Source organism: Fistularia commersonii, chromosome 27 (genome assembly GCF_037954325.1).
Source record: "Fistularia commersonii isolate RoL2024-O1a breed Wild chromosome 27, RoL_Fcom_v1.0, whole genome shotgun sequence".
NCBI lineage: Eukaryota > Metazoa > Chordata > Actinopteri > Syngnathiformes > Fistulariidae > Fistularia > Fistularia commersonii.
In genome coordinates this window covers 973,604-995,469 of record NC_141310.1, presented here as the reverse complement: position 1 = coordinate 995,469, position 21,866 = coordinate 973,604, and the positions used below count along the sequence as shown (strand labels likewise).

The window sequence follows — 21,866 nt, the reverse complement described above, 5'->3', positions numbered from 1 at the left end:
AGGGAAGGGTGTCCAACTGAAGTTGGATGTGTCATATACCTCTTGTCACCACAAGTGCCCTGAAGTGGGTGTCTGGCCTGTGAGCAGCATGATGCATACCCATTGACTATTATCGCTTCCAGCTGAACAGTCAGGCATTATTAAGCAGTCAGGACTACCTCTGAGCTATGTACTGACTATGCCCCTATGTCCTTTGTCCCTTTACATCATGGTCTATCTGTTCATGTCTCAAAACCCCCTTGTTGAAAAGGTTTAAGAGTATAAATCGAAAAAGCTCGAATCTGAGATGCTGTTTCAGATAACTTCATGTCATTTAAGCCATATCAACAAATTGTATATTCATTATAATTTGATTTAGATCATGGCCTAGTGTTTGTAGGAAAAAAAGCAGTGTAGTTTAAGAAAGTTGATAGTATATCATGTTTTCTCTCCACGAGCACAGGTGAAGATGTCTTCATAGGAAGACCACATACTGTTTTGCTGTCCCAGTTGTCCTCATTAAGCTAAACCAGGTTTTCTGGAAACTTAAATCTGCCTTGCACCCCTCGCTATGTGCTGTATGTATGAGGCATGCTTCCAGACATGGTATACATATGTGCTATATGTATTAGGCAAGTAAATCATTTACCGTTCTTTTAGTGAACTACATATAACCTGAAATGCTCTCAATCAGTCATTTTTACAGTGAAATATTCTACAGTAATACCTTGACGTAAGAGCTAAATTTGTTTTGTGACCAAGCTCGTAACTCACGCTTAAATATTAAATAAAATTTCCCCATTAAAAAGAATTGAAATGCTATTAATACATTCCAGCCCCGAAAACGACATAAATTATTTTGTAACATGTTTTTTAATAAGAAAAATGTTCTTTATTAAGGGACCTCTCTGTGTGGAGTTTGCATCATCTCCCCGTGTCTCCATGTGGGTTTCCTCCAGGTTCTCTGATTTCCTATCGTCCAAAATTATGCAGCAGCTTAATTGGCAAAAAATCTTGGTGTGAAGCAGGAGCGCTATCAACTGCAAATAAATAGAAATAAACAGCTTTTGTGTTTTTACCTTGAAGATCAGATGAAGATTCTGGTAACCGTAGCGGAGACTCGCAGAGGAGTTTAGGAGAGTTATTCATTTAGTGCTTTATTGCTTCACTTAATTTCTACACACTTAATGCTAATTTATTGCTGAATTTATCGCTAAATTTTATTGCTTTTTTTTTTAATGTTAATTTCACTTAATCTTCTTCTTCACTGACTTTTTTCCACCAGACTTCCTGATTTCACTTGCAGGGTGTTTCAATAAAAAAAAAAAAAACGCCCAAGGAGGTTTGTTTTGTTCCTCACTTTTAAAATGTTTTGAATAATGAGAGAGGCAAGTGTAGTTTCATAGTGCCAACAAATCAGGGTGTTTTTTTTCAATACACCATTGAAATAAATTAACTACCTGTTAATGGGTTTAAAAGACCTTGTTTTGCATATATCTGCTCTTTTTTATTGAGCTTATGGAGAGGAGTTTGATTGGATTTTGAGAGTGGTCATTTAAGTCAAAAAGCTCTTGTCCATTTGAATTCATAAATTATTTTATGTTGAATTTAGGTTACAAATATTCTGTGATTATTAATTTCATGCAGGGTCTTAAATGATCCATCTTGCACCTTGATTCAAAGTCATGCAACTCAAGTCCCCAAGTATATTTTTTCATTCAGACCATATTCTTGTTAAAACTGATTTTCATATAATTCCTTTTAATGCTTTTAGCGGGTTGACAACATCTACCATGTAAGCAAATGAAAAAAATGTATGTAATTTTTTTTGATACATGATTACAGTAAATGTTGATGTATACAATTCTGGGACTTGGCAATAAGGTCATCTAGAATGCTTTGCTTCTGACCTCTAAAATCCGGGGCAGGAGGGAGACACTATTTTTGGATGAAGTCTCATGTAATATTTAGATACATCTTACTGCAGGCAGGCACAGCGTTTCATGACATTTCTTGGTTTTATGCTGCAAGATGTGGATTATTTGTTGTTTTTCCCTATTTAGTTTATGGCATACTTTTTGAGTGCGTTTAAGTCTGCATATTACTCCAGAGGCAGTTGAAAGTGAAATACTAAATACTCCTGTACTGATAGTCAGTCTGTGCTTAATATCAGAATATCAACCAAAAAATCCTGCAGCATCACTGACAATAAATCATTCAGTTTTCAACTGCAAGTGAGGAGTCATGCCCCTGGAACACAACAGCTTTTTTATTTGTAGCCTGATAGTTTAATTGCTTCCTTGGACCACACGTGAGATCAAAAGGTTATGTTTCTGATTTTCTGTTTTTTCCCAATAAAACATTTTTGTTAGTCTGTGTTACAGCCATATAAAATGTTCCTGGAAGTTATAAGCAAGGGAATAGCTTCCTACAGACCTTCATGGCTAATATTGTTTTTGTAAAGCTAAACTCATGACCATTATTTTAAACACATATTTTTAAAGATTGTATAAACTGATCAGTGTTAACATGAAGACACTGTCTTAATATAAACTGTCTTAATATAAAATCTGATTGAAAATGGAATGAAACTTAGTTATCCGCAAGCTGAATCCACCCCTTCTTAATTCTCACAGGCATAATAATTTTGTTTCACTCATTCTTGAAGTTGTGTAGTTGTTAGTGCTGTTTAAACATTCAAAGATCCATAAGATGACTGGATGTGTAAATTAAATCCTCAACTAAGTACTAATGTGTGTATCTTACTGTTACTGTAAGATACACACTTGTTTTGGCTTTGAACAAATACATATTCATGTCGATGATGTAGGAGAGGACAGATTAGTGAAGAAAATGGTCAAATCTATCTGATCATGGATTCTAATTTGAGTATTAGAATTTGTCAGGAGACCTCTCAGTACCTCTGAAAGGTCTCAGTACCTGCTCCATTTCTAAGCCACAATAGGGACTCTTCTAATACTACTTCATTCATCCATCCTATTTTAGAGAAGGGGAATTCTGTAATGCATGGAACCAACTAGACAATGACCTAGATAGAGTTCTTTAGGGCACATTGGTAGGAGCAACCAAGAAAGAAAATCAACAGCGTGTCAACAATCATCTTCACCATGGCCAGAGAGGGCTTTGGCACAGAAGAGATAAAGGGCAACAGCAGAACTCAAGGAAATCAGCCAAACAGGTGGGCTAGAGAGATCCTGCAACCGAGGAGATCAAGACTCTCATCAAGCAGTTCAAAACAGCATGTGGTGAAGAATAGGAGTCTTCAAAAGATCTAACCAGTGGACTTCGACGGCATCTCTGCGGACTGAGAAGGCCAGAAACATCTCTGAAACTGAGGGAGGAGAAGGAGGCCAAGCAAGCTCAGTGCATTAAGGACCAATACAGGTTTACCAAAACTGTCTGGGGAGGCAAGATCTTGAAGATTGGCCAGCCCTTAGGAAGTCATTGAAAAGTTCCTCAAGGTAAACCACAGTGACACCCTCAGGAAGCAAGCCTTTAGTGCACACCCAAAGATCAGCAGAACTGAGGGAGAGCTTGATACCAGTGAACCGACATGGAATGAAGTCCAGGACATTGTGCAGGAAGCTCATTCAGCATCTGCCCCAGGACCAAGTGCTATACCTGATAAAGTATACAAAAGTATCCTCTTCTGCAGGATACGGAAACTGCTGCAGAGAATATGAACAAAAGACATCATTCCACCATCCTGTAAAGCAGCGTAGGGGTGTCTCATATCCTAGGAAACAGACTCCTTTGACGTCAGCCAGTTCCGAACCATTTCTCCCCTGTGTTGAATGTGAGATATTCTTCTCTGTCCTGGCAAATTGGATGATTACCTACATGGTAAAGAACACGTATGACGACACTTCAGTCCAGAAGGACGGCATTCCAGGATTCTCGGGGTGCTTGGATCATAGGGGTGTCCTCAACCAGCTAATCCAGGAGGCCAAGAAGACTGAAGGAAATCTAATGGTTGTTTGGCTTGACCTGGCTATGGATCAATCCCACATGACCTCATCACTGCAGCTATGGAACACTACCATATCCCTCACCACATCAGGGGAATGATTAGCAGCGACTTCAGAGGATTCAAGCTATGGTTCAAAAAGGCTGCACTATCTCCCCCATGCCGTGTCATGAGAATGAACCTGCTCATAACAGCTTGCAGGGAAGGAATCTCAGAGGGGCATCAATGCAGTTCAGCACAGGCCAACCTCCAGTAAGAGACTTTATGGATGACTTTACCATAACAACTTGTTACAACATCTTGTGTAAACAAGATGGATCCTGAAGGCACTTGATGATGTGGCAACGTGGACTTGGATGAATTAAGTGCCAATTAAGTGCCTAAGAAAATGTTACTGTGCATCTCTGATTGACGGATGCAATGCTGCTTGGACAGAGAAAGGCAGATGAACGGTTGGAGAAGATCGGGGGATTATGATTACCAGAAAAGATCAAGGACTAGCTCTTCCAGCACTGTCTGCTACCAAGATTAATGTGGCTACTAACAATCTATAAAGTACTCTTGACAGCCTCTCCTTCTTCTTCTTCTTCTTCTTCTTCTTCTTCTTCTTCTTCTTCTTCTTCTTCTTCTTCTTCTTCTTCTTCTTCTTCTCCTCCTTTCACCTTTTCCTTCAGGGCTCGCCACAGCGAATCAACTTTCCCCAACTAACCGTATTCTCTGTTTCCTCCTCTCTCACACCAACTACCTTCATATCTTCTCTCACTAAGTCCATAAATCTTCTCTTTAGTCTTCCTCCAGACCTCCTGCCTGGCAGCTCCAATTCCAGCCAATATATTCACTATCCCCCCTCTGTACATGACCAAACCATCTCAGTCTGGTTTCTCTGACCTTCTCTGCAAAACAACCGACATGTGCTGTTCCTCTAATAGACTCATTCCTGATCCCATCCATCCTGCTCACTCCTAAAGAGAACCTCAACATCTTCTTCTCTGTGACCTCCAGCTCTGCCTCCTGTCTTTTGGTCATTGTAACTGTTTCTAGTCCATAGAGCATTGCTGGTCTCCCCACTGCCTTGTACATTTTTCCTTTCATTCTGGCTGATAGTCTTCTATCACATAGTACCCCTGACACTTTTCTCCACCCATTCCAACCTGCTTGAACCTGTCCCTTCACCTCTTTTCCACACTCACCGTTGCTCTGGACTGTTGACCCAAAGTACCTGAAATCCTCCAACTTCTTGATCTTCTCTCCCTGGAGCCTCACCGTTCCACCTGAGTTCATCTCATTCACACAGATATACTCTATCGTGCTGCGACTAACTTTCATTCCTCTCTTTTCCAGCACATACCTCCACCTCTCTAGATTTTTCTCAACCTGTTCTCTGCTCTCACTACATATCACAACTCTCACTCACTCTCTAAGATCCTGTTGAATAATAGAGTCAGTATCTCTACCGCTGCCTCTCCAAGACACTTTCACACCTCCACAGGTGTATCATCCGGGCTAACTGCCTTGCCACTCTTCATCCTCTTCATTGCCTTCCTCACTTCACTTTTACTAATCTCTGCTACTTTGTGGTCTACAATAATCATCTCATCTACCACCGTTGCCTCTCTTTCATTTTCCACATTCATCATCTCTTCAAAGTACCTTTCCATTTTCCCATCACTCTTCTAGCATCTGTCAATACATTTCACTCTCACTCTTGATCACCTGGACCTCTTGTACATCCTTTCCATCTTTATCTCTCTGTTTCACCAACCTGTGTAGATCATTTTCTCCCTCCTTACTGTCCAACTGAGCATACAAGTCATTGTACGCCCTATATTGCCTTTGCTACCTCTATCTTTACCTTACGTTGTATCTCCCTTTACTCCTGTCTATTCTCTTCAGTCCTCTCAGTGTCCCACCTCTTTTTTGCTAACAGCTTTCTATTTATATACTCCTGCACGTCCTCATTCCACCACCAAGTCTCTTTATCTATTTTCCTTCTAGATGTCACACCAAGTAGTCTCCTACCTGTCTCCCTGATAACACTACCTGTTGTTGTCCAATCCTCTCAAAGCTCTCCCTGACCCAGAGCCTTTCTCAACTCCTCCCAGAAAACTATACAGCACTCCTCCCTTTTCAGCTTTCACCACTTTTGCCTCTTCTCTGCCTTTGTCCTCTTGATCTTCCTTGTCACCAGTCATACTGCAAACCACCATTCTATGCTGTCTGGCCACACTCTCACCCACAGCTACTTTGTAGTCACTGATCTCTTTCAGGTTACCTCATCTATACAAGATGTAGTCAACCTGCGTGCTCCTACCTCCACTCTTATAAGTTACCCCATGTTCCTGTCTTTTCTGGAAAAAAGGGTTCGTTACAGTCATTTCCATCCTTTTTGCAAAGTCTACCACCATTTGTCCCTCTGCGTTCATATCCTGTATACCAAATCTGCCCATCACTCCTTCATCCCCTCTATTGCCTGCACCAGTTACCACTCTTTCATCGCTAGGGATATTCTGCATCATTTCATCTATCTCATTCTAGAACTTCTACTTCTCCTTAAACTCACATCCCACCTGCGGGGGCATAGCCACTAACAACATCAAGCATCACACCTTCCATTTCCAATTTCAGACTCAAAAGTCTATCTGACATTCTTTTCACCTCCAGAACATTCCTAACAAACTCCTTCTTCAAGATAACTCCTACTCCATTTCTCTTCCTGTCGGTACCATGATAGTACAACTGAAAGCCTAAGCTTCTAGCCTTACTACCTTTCCATCTGGTCTCCTGGACGCCTTCTCTGCATCATATCAACAAACTTTCTACCTTTTCCGGTCATAGTCGTGATATTCAAAGTCCCTACTCTCAGTGCCAGACTCCTGCCTTTCCTCTTCTCTCTCTGCTTCTGAACACGCCATCCTCCTCTTCTTCTTTGGCCTACAGTTGCCCAGTTTCCATTGGTACCCTGTAGGCCAACGGTACTAATGGCAGTCGTTGTTAACCTAGTCCTCGACCGATCCAGTATGAGATTATTACATTTGAGTCACATGTTTGGTTTTGGCAAAAGCTTCACACGGGATGCCCTTCCTGACGCAACCCTCTTTATTTATCCGGGCTTGGGACCAGGTGAAAATTCACTTCCAAACCAACAAATCTCCTCAGATGGGGAGTGACAGTAGACCTAATGTGTAGGCTTTGTAAGGGGAGAGGAGCAATCCCAAGATTCTTCAGCGAGAGAGAAAGAAAAAGCGTACAGAAATGTTGTTGAGCAAGACACGGAACCCCTATTTGCTCTCCTGGCATTGGTTGACACCATGCTAACTGATGGGTGATTGCAGAGAATTTATTTCCCCACGGAGATTAATAAAAGATAAATTATTATGAAATCACTTGCCCCGGAGAAGACCAAAAAGAGCACAATCCTGGGAGATGAGGAGACTCCCCTTCCCCAGGTTATTCAAACACTGGTGTGGCCGGGAGTGGTCTTATGGTCTGAGGGGGGAGGGACGATCATCCTGATTGAACTGACAGTCCGGTGGGGAGATGGAGGCCTATAAGACCTCATTAAGCAGTGTAGGGCCAGGGTGGCAGGCTGGGCCATTCCCAGTTGCGGACAGATGTATGGGTTTCCAGGCAAAGTCTGTGTGGAAGATGCTCATAGCCCTTGGAATAGCATTCAGAGAGAGGAAGGCAGCTGTTCGTAGGTGAGGGGAGGCAGCAGCGGGAGCGTCGATCTCACTTTAGCCAGAAGGAGGTGGGCAGCGGTCACCACTCCCGACCTGTCAACTGGAGGGCGTTGTGGTTAATGGTTGAAATGCCCTGTGAAAATTGTGTGTGTATTTATACAATATATATACAATATATATACGCACATATAATATATATGTGTTTGTTTGTATACACTATATATGAGCATAGGTAGTCAGTAATTATTTTTTTATGTTTTTTACCAAAAAGTATCTTTAATTTTACAATACTGCCAAGAAGTATGCAAATACTGTGTTGGAGGACACGAGATTGACTCAATAACAAATGTTTTTCTTTTTCTTTGATGTTACACAGTAATGTTTCAAAGAGAGACACGTGATGATGATGGGATTGGTTATGACTCAGTTGGAAGAGTGGCCATCCCTCTAATGTGAAGGTTGGCTGTCTGATTCACAGTTTGTCCTGTCTGCATGCTAAAGTAGAGTAGAGGTACTTTATTGATCCCAAAGGAAATTAAGGTGTCTAGCAGCATACACATTATGCACACTGCACATATCAAACATATTGCACACATCTGCATACATACAACCAGTCACTTGGGAGAAAAAATATAAAAATAATAAGTAATAATAATAATAATCCAACAAGGTAGGAAAAGTGTCCTGATGAGGTGTCTTGCAGTAATCCAAGGTGGGGGTGCTCATGCAGACCAGTCCATTATGCTCAACTCCTTCTGTGTTGTTGAACAACTGTATGGCCCTGGGGACAAAGGACCTTCGCAGCCTGTCTGTCCTGCAGGAAAGGGACCGGAATTTGTGGCTAAACAAACTCCTTTGATAGGTGAAGATGGGATGCAGGGCGTGGTGGTCATTGTCCTGTATAGACTGCAGTGTGCTCAGGGTCCTCCTCTCAGCTGTTGTAGTGAGAGTCTTCAGCTCCATGGCCACCACAGACCCTGGCTTCCTCTCCAGCACACTGGCCATAACAGACTGGTAGAACATCAGCAAGAGTTTGTTGCAGGCATTGAAGGATTTCAGCCTGCACAGGAAGTAGAGCCTGCTCCGCCCTTTCTTGTAGAGTACATCTGAATTAGCAGACCAGTCCAGCTTATTGTCAAGGTGTACAAGACACTGGTGTGTTTAGCGCCTTGCATGGCAACCACCATTTTTGAATGAGTGTAAATTGCATTGAAAGCCTCAAGGTGATGAAAGGGGCTGTAGTGTTGCACAGGCAGTTGGAGTGGTCTGTGTTGGAACTGAACATTCTTGGTCCGATTTCTGTTCTCCTCTAAGCCTACCAAGTGATGGTGAGCAGGACACTGAACCTGTAAATGGCTCGCCTGAATGTCCCCTTTGACATCGTCTTTTATAGCTATAAACACCTTGATTGGATCAATAGCTTAAGACCCAATAATGCTCCAGGGCATTTTTAATACGAGTAAAACAGCTGTGGATTTGGCATTTGTGTGCATTGTATTCAAAAGCTTAGTCGATGGCCAATTTTATTCTATTTTTATACTAAGCATCCTTTTGAAGTAGGCTCTCAAGGACACCGAAACATCTATGGAGCAGCCCTGCTTTGATATTTCAGAGGGAACAGTAATAAAATAAGTAATGTTGTATGCAAATTTTGTTACAGAACAAAACTGAATCCAAACAACCTTTGTCAGCTTAATGTTCATTTACATTTGGTACACAAAAGAAGTCAGGGCATGACCCAAGACACATTAACCTTTACATATTTAATTCATAAGTTGTGCTGCTCACACATGATCTGACTGCTGGGGGCTTATTTTAATTTAGTTCGAGTTTTGTCTAGTTCAGAAATGATTAGTTTTGACTATATACTGTATGTTACAAGTGAGATGAAAACTTATGGCTTTACCTTTGTGGCTTTCTTTTGCATAAGAGCTTGGACAAAACATGTGAAATTGTTTAAGTGATATTTTCATCATTTTTGTCCATGTTCATTGTCAAATTATCTTTTTTTAACCTTTCGTAAACCTTAATACTAAATATGACAGATATCTGTTCTCTATTAAACCTGAGAAATGCTTGTCATAGTCTTTGTTGCCAATAACAGTGTTTCCCAGATATGCTGGCAGGAGTAAAGTGACTCTTTGTATCCTGAAGATTGTCATGTGGAATCAGGTGACTGTCTCACTCTGGCAAGGATGACTAGGCAAAATTGAGAACCCAAACGCATGACTCGCAGAAAAGCGAAAAGAGAAAATCTCTCGTAGTGGAAAAGGCCATCAAACATAGAACTCATGCAAAACTGAATTTGAAGCAAAGTAACAACTAAAGAATTTCGTAACACAAAAATGCAAGGGAAATTAGTCACAATAAGCAGCTCTGACAAGGTTCATGGGAGTCACAAATCCAAATAGTGAAAAATCTGACTCTGGCAAGGAGCAGGAAGATAGGACCCAGAAAAACCACCTCAGGGCAAAGGGAAACACAGACTGTATATACACATGGACACTAAAATGGAAACCGATGGACACAATCAAGACCAACCTGAGGACATGCAGTGACCTTGGCAGAACGTTTTCTTTTTAGCTGCTTGTCTTCCGAATGTTTAATAATGCTCTTGTATTTTGTATTTTATCAACATCATTTCTTTAAAATCACACTGTATTGCACAATTCCATAGCCATTAACCTTTCTCTGTAGCTCTGTTTACCCAGCACAGCAGGGTCATTGTGGGGTGGTGATAGAAGACAAGTGGACTCTATAACTATCCATCTACAGGCTTCTCACTAACATACATACTCCAATACCCCCACAGGACAGGAGCATCCTTTAAAAATCAAATATCAACCCACTTTGATCCATCCAGTTTCTTTATGTCCTTCTATATTACACATTACAATTTTAATTAAGGTTCTGATAAGTGTGTGGCATATACTATGAGAAACGTATCCACCCCCCTTCTAAATATATTTTATTCCTTTTCTGGTACTGTTCTGTTTATCTTATCTAGAGCTAGGGCTATTTTTTTCGCAACCTTTTTATTTTCTGAGAATATACTAGCAATCAAATGAATTTCCTTTAGGGATTGATAAACTCTATCTATCTATCTATCTATCTATCTATCTATCTATCTATCTATCTATCTATCTATCTATCTATCTATCTATCTATCTATCTATCTATCTATCTATCTATCCATCCATCCATCCATCCATCCATCCATCCATCCATCCATCCATCCATCCATCCATCTATGTCTGTCTGTTGCCCGTCGGTCCGTCCGCCCATTTGCCGTTCATCCGTCTGTCTTTTTATTGGATATGGTAACATCACCCCGAGAGTAAAGGAAAACACTGACGTTCAAGGCTCAAAGTAAACCGAAACTTCTTTGATATACTTGGCTTGTTAATAAAAGAAAATTTTAGTATTGTATAAAACTCATTGTCTTTTTCCAAAGTTGTGTAATATTTATTAAAAAGAACCCAATCCTAAACATTAAGGTCTTATTGGGGAAGATTTGAGAACTGCTTGTGACATAATATTTGAGAAGAAGCATCCAAGAATTTACGGTAACAGTTGAGTTACAGATAATGATCTAATTGTTACTCAAAGGTAATTTTAGCCAATTCCAGAGAAAAAAACAACCAATCACATATAAAATGAAGCAAAAGGGTGTACTGCAGCTAACACTTGGTTTTTTTTTGTCCCATATATGCTCTGATATGTTTTGAAAAGTGTTCAAGTCACTCATTACATACGGCTTCTTAATCTTTTTTCTCAGGCATAATTTGTCCCTATTCTTCTGTTGCAGGGTGACCCCGTCAGATGGAGAAACATCCCCCTCAGCTGCTCCCGAGTGTTCAGATGAGCCTATTGGTGCTACTGGTGGTGCTGTTGCTATGTCAGTGCCTGCCACTTCCACCCTTTCATTGCCCATTAGCAGGGGGAAGCCTTCCTTACGACGCATCAAAGGTCGCATTCACCGCAGCAAGAGCCTAGACAGCATCGACCCTCTAGAATCCAACGTAAGGCTCTCTTAACACTTAAATCACTTGTTTTTTTCACCAACATACAAGACTGTCTCAGAAAATTAGAAATTGTGGCTAAGTTTTTTATCTTTTGTAATGCAATTAAAAAACAAAAATGACTTTTTCATCATATTCCAATAGTTTGAGATAGGATTTTTGAGTTTTCTTAAGATGTAAGCCATAATCAGCAATATTAACATAATAAAAGGCTTGCAATATGTCAGTTGATTTGTAATGAATCCAGAATGTATGACATTTTTGTTTTTGTAATTGCATTACAGAAGATGAAGAACTTTATCACAATATTCTAATTTTCTGAGACAGTCCTGAAAATCTATTGGAATCACTGAAAGCACATTGTATTTAATTTTCTATCCCATAATAGGTTGATGATTTTCAACTATTTGGTAGTGTAGTGGAGTGAACTTTCAGTAATACCCTAAATGAAATCATTAGTACTTCATGGATATATTAAATAAGCAACCAAGTATAAGCCATGAATCAAGTATGAAGTAAATGATACGGCATTTAATGGACCTCGTAGCTTCCTTTAGATTTATCATGAGTTCTAGCATGCACATATGCCCACAAAAAGGATGACTTTGGATTATTTAATGTTTCCTTTGCCATTCAGATGGGTACAGTTTAACACATTCCATATGTCTCTCACTATGACAGGTTTATTTTCATGAAAACTATTAATCTGATAAATGATTGAATAAGCTGCTTGGAGCTAAAAAAAGCTACTAACTCTGGGACTACAATGCCTTTGTGCCACTCCCCACTGGTTTGCGATTGCATGTGAGTGTATGTTTGTGTGTGTGCACGCGTGCTCTTGTTTATTGTGTGTGCCTGTGTGCTTAAATGTATTCATGAGAGAAGTGAGTAGTTCAGCTTGTGGGAACACAAACAATATTCAAGGTTCAATAAGTGTGCCAACTTGCAACTAATGCATCCATGGTAAGCCATCTGTCCACAGTTGACAAAGAGATAAATCTCTCCTGCACATACAGTAGCTATGTAGTTTCTCCTCTTCCCCACAATGCCATTTTGATGTCTCGATCCTTGGTAGATAGATGTGTCTTCCTCGATGAATGTTTACAATGTGATTTCTCCTCAACCGCCCCCATCATCCTCCTCATGTTGTTCCAAGTCTCTTCAACTGAGTTTGTCACTTTGATTGATCATTGATGTGAAGTTTCCTGTCAGTTTGTAATTCAGAAACAGGTCCAAAAATATCACAGATAAAAAAAAGGCAAAAGGTCAGAGCAGAACATAACTTCATAACTTGGCAGTCCCCTGTCTGCCCTAAATTACTGTTTAACACTTGCAAATTACTGTTTTAACATTTGCAGTGGTTTGCCTGTTGAGAGCATGTTGTGAGTGCAAGTTAAATGCTATCTCAGTTTTATTGGCGCCAAAAAGATAAAATCTTATCCCTCATGGTGATTATTAGGGTCAGGTGAGAGGTATATAATTCAGCAAGTTGTGAAAAGTAGATGTTGTTTTACACATGAAGATTTGTTTTGTTTTTGTTTTGTTTTGTTTTGTTTTGTTTTGTTTTGTTTCGTTTCGTTTCGTTTCGTTTCGTTTCGTTTATTATTTTAATGTTCCTTTCTTTTTATTTTTTTATACCATTTTTATCAATCATTCTTAGTGAAAATAAAAGTAGATATATACAATTAAAATAAAATACAATATCAAAAAAAGACACTTGATTTTGATATAAAACAAATTATGTAAAACAAACACATTCATTATATTTCAAATAAATCTTCCAAAGATTTCAGTTGTACCACTTTGCAATCTGCATAACGGCATACTACCCACCTTCATGGTAGCTCATCTGATGGCACTATGCATATGTAATGTCAGACTGGAGGCACAGGCTGAATTAATGTTTGTTCTATGAGAAGGCTTTAACACAAGGTCATACAGAAGAGCTTTAATTGCATTAATCAATCCTTGTGTTGTGTGTGTGTGTGTGTGTGTGTGTGTGTGTGTGTGTGTGTGTGTGTGTGTGTTCGTGTGTGTGCGTGTGTGTGTGTGTGAATGAATATATAAATTTGAGAGAGTGTCTGACTTCAATGGAGGGCCATATCCTCATATTAGTATGTCCAGAGGTCTTGCTTGGTATTGATTCATAGCATTACAGTGTCTGCAAGTCAGCATTTCTCAGATGGGCACAGGTGAAGAGTGGGATGGAAGAGTGCAGAGTGAAGCATTAAGGAAAAAACACAAGACATTCACATAGAGGGCGTGAGAGGAAAGAAGGCAGACAAGGCGAGATCGAAGGAAATGTATTTTTGGAGGTTGTCTTTTGGAGAAGCATTGGTCTTTACTAAATTTAGCCACAAGCTCAGTGTTGCCTATTGTCTGCAATATTGATTCCTTTGCAACAGTTGATTAAAAATAGCCTGTTGTTCTCATTTACATGCTCTTTGCTTGCACATTGCTTTCCATAATATTACGGCTCTTTTTTGCTCAAAACTGTCAGTATAAAATAACTGGAAGCATTGTTTACGGTTGACAAATCAGATATAGTGAGTAATGGAGTTGTTTTACATAAAAAGACAACTTGCTGTTTCTGTTTGAAAATATATAACACTGCTATTCAGTCTGGAATTAAAGGTCGTCAGCAAAGATAAGGTTTTATTCAATTTTTCAAAATTTTCCAATGCTCAGTTGCTGGCAGTATGTCCAATGTGATTTTCACAACCCGTCATGTTTGTTGTTAATTTAGCTGTCATTTAACACTGGTCCCTGTTTCCTCTAGGCTTCCATCTTCTCTCTTGTCTAAGTGCTTGAACTGAACACAGAACAGTATATCATCTAAAAGCAAATGTAGCCCCAAGGGGCACAAGCCAGTGTCCTGCTTGTGTCGGCCCCGTGTCCAGATAAATGCAAAGGGTTGTGTCAGGAAGGGCATCCAACATAAAACCTATGCCAAACTAAGTATGTAAATCAAAGTGAACTGGGTAACTGACAAGAGTTGAGATGGAAACTGACAGGTGGACTTCATCTTCCATAGATGATAAACTGTAATTTGAAGATCAGTGACTGCAAAAAGAGGTTGGTGATGTTTGTTGCGTGAGTTATTTTCAGGGAGGAATTAAGAGATTCTGGGTGTACCTGAGGAGCTTCCAGTTGACTGGCCAACTGCAACTAATGTGATTAGGTGGACTGGTAGATGAGTACTTGGTGCGTCATCTGGAAGAAAAGTTGATAAGGGAAACTGGCAAAGATGCTGGAGTATATACAGGGAAAGAGGTTCGCGAAGAAGTGGAACCCTAAGGGGACTGAAGAGAATAGTCAGGAAGATGACGTGATGAATGAGGAAAATGAGAGAGAATAAAAGGTATGAGAGATAACAATTGTGAACCATTAAGTAGCAGAGATCAGTAATTGTGAAATGAGGAGTGCACTGAAGTCAATGAAAACCTGTGGCGGTATAGGAGTATCTAAGAGAGGATGGTGGGACAGAGTTGGCCAGGTCATTCAACAAGTTCTCAGAAAGTAAGAGACTACTTAGGGAATGGGGAACAAGTGCTGGTCACAAATGTTTAAAGTGCAAGTTAGATATACAGGATTTGGCAACCAGAGAGGAATAAAGCTAATGAGCAAGGTAAAAAAAAAAAAAAAAACATAATAAAAGAGAAAGAAGAAATAAGCTGGATTTATTGAGTGTGTATTTACCTTAAAGATCAGATGAAGATGGGTTTCACTTATTTTATTGCCTGTTTATATATTGTATAGTTATTTTATTGCCTATTGGTATATTTTATATATATTTCATATATATGTTATTGCCTATTTGTATATTTTATATATATTGTCTATTTGTACAGTTTTATATTTGTATTGTATTCCCAGGACTACAGATGGAAATTAGCTATGAGCTATAATCTGGTACAAACATCTCTGCCTCTGTGCTTAATGTAATTGTACACTTTCCTAATAAACTTAAAAAAAAAAAAAATAGATGCTGGACAATACCACACTTAATGGTAGAAAGTATTACTAAATTTAACTTGCTAACTATGTTACACTCAATCGCAAAGCTTAATTTAGTGATTTTATTCCTGGCTGCTGTTGTCTCCTGCTCCCCCATCTCTTCATGGACAAGTTGACAACAAGCACACCTTGCTCATGTTTTTTGATGTTTGTGTTTATGAGCCAGTTCTTGGCTCGAATCAGAAAGCAAAAGTCGGGGCAGTCGTAAGTTAAGGTTCCACTGTTTATATGCTGTATATACATATATAGCCAAGCCCTAAATTAGAAAAGTTACTTTTGTTCAACCAACAAGTTTTTTTTTATTGGAAATGCCTTGGAGTTTGCCAAAAGATGCTAATGTTCAAGGGACATTATATTGGGAAATATATATTTATATTCTATATAATTTTATTTCCATTTGAACAAAAAGTTGCATGTCCATAATTATTCATACCCATTGCAAACTGTCAAACTCTATGGGAAAAGCCAAGTCTCTATACCATTTAAAATAGTCCAAGCTGTTCTAAAGTTTCTGCTGTGCATTGTGGCTGCTTACAAGTCTGGAAAGGGCTATAAAGCTATCTCTAAATGTTTCCAGTGGCTACAGAGCAAAGTATTATTTAAAAATACAACATGTACCACATTGTGAAAAATCTGAAATCTGAAGGACAATGAATATATGGGTAGAAGGATACTGAGGTTGGAACAACCGGGCCTCAGGCCCCGAGGAAGATCAACAAGGAGATTTATGAATGAGGTGAAAGAGGAAATGAAGTTTGTAGGTGTGAGAAAAGAGGATGCAGAGAAAAGGGTGAAAAGCAGTTTGAGGATTTGCTGTGGCATTAGGAAACAGGAAAAGAAAGGAAAAGATGGGGATATATTTTAAAGTTTGATGAATAGCATTTAGAAAACTGATTAGCAAATGGAGACTTTGTTCTACTAGCAATGTACGGTGTATTACATTTTTCAATATACTCTATAGGTATTTTTTAAACAAATTAAAATAAAAGAAAAAGTATAAAATAAAATAAAATCAAACCAACAAAGATAAGTATAGATAAGGCGGCCAAAGAACTTCTTCTCATTTCTTTCCATGTTTCATCCATTCATCTATTTAGGTGAAGATTAGATTAGCCTGATCATGAAAACAGCCAAAATAACACAATATCGTAAAAACAAAATGTTTAACTCATTTGCAATCTGTATAATTTATTCTTGATCTCTTTCAACCCAAATGCACGCATCCCCTGCTGACATTTTATGTTCCTGAGTTTGTTGCCCTTTTTTGCAGAAGTGCTGCACAGAAAAAGAAATATCTCCTTTCCTCAAGCTTTTCCCTTCATGGAGGTACCTCATTTCGCATTTGACTTTTATTGTCCTCATTTTAGTCGACCACCAGAGATATTTATCTTTGTAAAGAGGGACATCTATAGGAAAGTCATGATGTTAGCCTGTAACCTAGCTCGTTGGCATCTGTTTGCAGATGAGCGTTGGATGGGCGAGGAAGAAAAAGAAATGATGAAAGGAAATTGGTTGATTAGAGCAGACAGGTACATAGAGATATATGAGCGTGTTTCTCTCCTGCAATGCTCATATGTGTGTGTCTGTCTCAGTGTTTGCATGCCTTGAGATGGCTGCTGGCACTAGAAAAGGGGGGCTCTTGCAATGTATTTGTCAGGAGCCAGGGGCTGCTCAGTGCTGTGTTAAGCACTATTAGGATCAAAGTTTCTATTTCAGGATACTACCTGCTGTGGGATGAACTCCTTCATAGTTTTGATGGCCTCTTTGCCTGAGTCCATTAAAGTAGTCAGAGACAGCATCGAGTGCTGAGTGTATAGGATTGGACTTATTTTCAGACCAGTTCTTAATCCTTCCTATATTTGTGCAGTGCCGATTGTACTTTTTAAGATGTTCATCTTTTTTATAGGTATCCATTCATATCATGTTTAAACTAAAATTAAATTCATTCACTCACTACCATTTTTCCTGCCCTCGGGGTTGCAAGGATGCTGGAGCCTGTCCTGGCTGTCATTGGGAAGAGGTAGTCGTCTGCAAGGCCTCATACAGAGACAAACAACCATTCACTACAATAAATAAAGCTATAAATACTTTGCATATTTATGACACACGTGGCAAAGCAGACAGTGGCACAATGGCTAGTTATTCTGCCTAAAAGTGAGTGAGAACCCTGGTTCAGTTCGGACAGGGGACCTTTCTGTGTGGAGTTTGCACGTCCTACCTGTGTGTGCAAGGATTTCCTACTGGTTCTCTTGTTTCTTCCCAGAGTCTAAAAAGAGGCAGCAGGTTAATTAGGAAAATTGCCCGGTTGTGTGAATGAGAGGATGAGAGGATTGCGTTTGACTGGCGACCAGTCCAGGGTGTACCCCGCCTCTCCCCCAATGGGGGCTGGGATAGGCTCCAGCATCCCCCGGTGACCCTGAGTAGGATAAGCAGTAGACAATGGATGGATGGATGGATGGTTATTTGTTTCTATATGTGGCCCTGCAACTGACCGGCGACCAGTCCAGCGTGTGCCCTGCCTCTCACCCAATGGCAGTTAGAATAGGCTCCAGCATTCCCTGTGGCCCTAAGGATAAACAGCAGACAATGGATTGCAGAGCAAGTATGCAAACATTTGAGTGTATTGTTGGTTATTTTTAAATATAATGACAGTATGAAATCAAATAGTTATCAAAACAAATAATCTTATTCTTAACTTTGCATTGTGCGCTTTTGACTTTTTTGCCATAGTGTCTCATTAATAGAGGTGTCTAATTGAAATTCAAAAATAATGTGCACTATACTGAAAAAACAGAAACGCTTAAAACAATCTTCCTGCAGGGGGCAGAGTTTTGCCACAAACGATCATGACACTGACCAACAGACCACTGACCTTAAACTGAGTCTCCATTTTGTAGTTTCATGCAAGAAGATGCTCTTTCTCACTACAGATTGCATCTGCTACACTTCTATCTTTTGCATGCATTTCTTGCATTTGCTTTTCATCCTTGGAATCGGATACTTGTGGGCTTTGATACTCAGAAATAGAAAGCAAACATTCTAAAAAAAGATTTAAAAGTCAGACTTTTTGTGTGAAATGTTTAAATCTAGTTGTGTGAATCCTTTAACTGGCATATGATCAATCAGGCCAAAGAATTTCAATGAAGTGAGTATTATTATTTCTTTGACATTAAAACAGCTGACAATCTTCTGCAGATGCATGCACAGTTGTTGCTCCGCTGTGACTTTAAGGGTAAATACAGGTATGCTCCCGGAACGATTAATTAGGAGAAATTGACATTACAATTCAGGAAAAAAGGGTAGGTAATCTTCTGGTTTCAGTGTTCCCAGCTAACAAACCAAATATTGTGGAAGAATTTGGTGTGTTCTTGCTTTTCGAAAAGACATGAAAATATGTTTATTATTTGAAGTTTTTAATGTTTCTTGACTGAGGGAAACAATCTGAGGAGATTGTATAATCAGCAATGTGTCTTGCCTATGTTTTTGTTCTATTTTGTTGAGATGGCAGAGAGATATAGGATCTGCCCCTTCCTATCGGTTCACTGCTTCATGAGGTTGGATGTTTTTACTGGAGATACTTTCCTAGAAGGGAGAGAGGAGGTTGGGAGGAGGGAAGTGGGTACTGACTGATGTGTCAGGTGATAGGGATTTTGTCATCCATGGGTCAATGGCTTCTTTGGCAGGGAGGACCCGAGACTCAGACAAATATAATTCCCTGCCAAATGTTATTCATTTGTCTTCTACTGCATTGCCTTTGTACGATGTGGTGTATGATATGAATATTCTGCTGGATTTTTTTCATGCTATAATGTTTTGTTTCCTGATCAAATTGAACTTACCCCTTCTCCAAGTGTTGCTAAAGTAGTCATGTCCATTGCAGAAATTTTAGAAATTTTTTTCTGGCTTGTATTTTAATGGGGCCTCCTTTATACTGTCACTGACAGCCAACATTTTAGCTAAACTAGTAGTTCTCTATCACTGTTATTTCTCACACTTGTATAATAAAGATTGGCTGGTCTTCAGTCCCCTGGAAAGGTTTATATGTATATGTATATGTATATGTTTATGTATATGTAACATTACAACAGTAGCATACATATATGCCTCTGTTGTAATGCCTTATCTGTAATGTCTTATGTTGCTTTTGTACTGAGGTGTTTTTTGTGAGGAGACTAGTTTGGAGCGGCTTTTTCCCTCTTCTTCCCCCTTATTCTCCTTTCTTTTCTTAAGGTGCCACTGGAAGACGGCAGCCTGTTGCTGTAACACACACACAAATTTCCCCTTGGGTATCAATAAAGTTTCATTCATTTATTCATATGCACACACACACACACACACACACACACACACACACATGCACCTACATCTCATCAACTTCTGATCTTATTTGATCTCAGCATAAATGTTTGACATCTCTTAAGTATCAACATATTGCAATAGTATCTTAGTCATCAGTGTTGCAAATGGTTGATCCTTTGTCGTGACGCATAATTAACCTGCAACCTGTGAAGAAAATTTATTTCCAGAATCTCAAAGTACTTTCTTGATAGTCTTGCATTGCAGTATATCATTTTTTTCAATGTTAGTAACCTTCTAGTTTTTTTCTGCTCATTATATTTCTTACCTATTTAATACTCTGATACAAGAGTTCTTTTATATATTCTATTCCTTTTCATGACAGTGTAATAAAGCTAATGCCAAAGCCAAACAATTTTTTGTTGGTATCTGAGACAGGACAGTGATATTTTTGTGTATAAGGTCCCAACACTGTCTGTAATCAAGCTCTACTTTTTGATTTTCAAAGTAAGGGAAAAAGTTCTCAGTCATGCAGGTCATGGTCTGTCGTTGTCAAATCTTTTTGTGGCAAATGGACCAAGTTTCTTTCCCTGAAGATGTTTCACCTTTCATCAGATGAGCTTCTTCAGCTCTGAGGAAGCGTGGGGAGTTTTCAGTACACAGTTTTCCTAGGTTTCAGGAGTCTGGGTAAGAAAATGTAGGACTCACCTGAGTTGGAATTTGAACAGGTAATTTTGAGACTAATGTGTAGATTATTGGGAAACAAAAGAGAAATGTTCACTTATCAGCCTGGGCTGGAGTCACCAGGGCCTGGTGTGGATCGTGGACACGCTTGGATGAGATGTTGGGTCTAGATGGATCTGCAGTTGTGTGTGTGTGTGTGTTGATTGACCAAGGGGCGGATCCCCCTTGTATGAGAGAGACATGTTGTGCTGAAGGCCCCCCTCCTTGGATCTTGTCTAGCCAGGTTGTGGACATCGCTATCGTCAAAGGAGTGTCCCTCGTCCGAAAGGTGTAAGTGGACCGTGGAGTCCTGACTTGAGGAGGTGGCTTTCCTGTCTAGGGCCATCTGTTTTTTGGAGATGTTGTTTTATTCTTACACATGTAGAGGTCATCGTACTCCTCATTCCAACAAAATGCATACACAACACCCTGGACTTTGTGTCTGGATGTCCAGTCCTTGGGAATGAATGGTCTTTGCCTTGGGGTGTTGCAGGGTTTGAAATGTACCGGGATTAGGTGTGTGCTGAAAAAAGATCTGAATTTTTCAGAAATTCCAGCAGTTTATGATATTGCAGTGTCCTTGTATGTACTTTTGTCTTCATCCTGTTCCATGTTCCATAGGATTGTGAGGCTTTTATTGTATGTTAAACATTTTGATTTCCTTCCTTTGGCAGTCGTAGGGATGTTTTCCAGTCAATGGTAGAGAGTTCAAATAATCCCTAGTTTAAGTTCAAAAGGCTGGTGAGTCAAACGAGTAGTGCTTGACGTGTTGGTTTTCTGGTAGATACTTATGTCCAGTTGTCTGTCCTGGGGAATATATACTGATTAGTTCAAAAAAAGGCAACTTGACTTCAGCAACATTGAAGTGAATTTGATGTGGGTGTCAACTCTGTTGAGTTGTGTCAGAAATGCCTCCGCCTCTTGTTTCCTTACTCTAACCCTTGTCATCTACAAATCTAAACCCCTGAAAGAGGAAAGCGTCCTGCCCTCTCTCCCTCTCGTGTATAGGTTTGCCACTATGGGATATACATGTGAGTCATGAGTGTTAGCCATGGGCTAGAACCTTTCTGTTGTTGTGCCTGTGTGTGTGATTAATGCATTCTGCATTTGTTCATCCTGCATCCAGGTCCTTCCAGTACAGGGAGTCATATCAGACCTCCG

At 39.6% G+C, this 21,866-nt stretch overlaps 1 protein-coding gene across 11 annotated transcripts in view; it reads left to right on the top strand.

Moving 5' to 3' along the window:
* Positions 1 to 21,866, top strand: part of tjp1a (tight junction protein 1a) — a 101,478-nt gene that overhangs the window by 15,881 nt on the left and 63,731 nt on the right. For all 11 annotated transcript variants that reach the window (XM_086174589.1, XM_086174599.1, XM_086174593.1 and 8 more), the window contains exon 2: positions 11,456 to 11,669. In XM_086174589.1, coding sequence (XP_086030715.1) covers positions 11,456 to 11,669 — 214 coding nt within the window. The remainder of the gene's footprint in view (positions 1 to 11,455; positions 11,670 to 21,866) is intronic.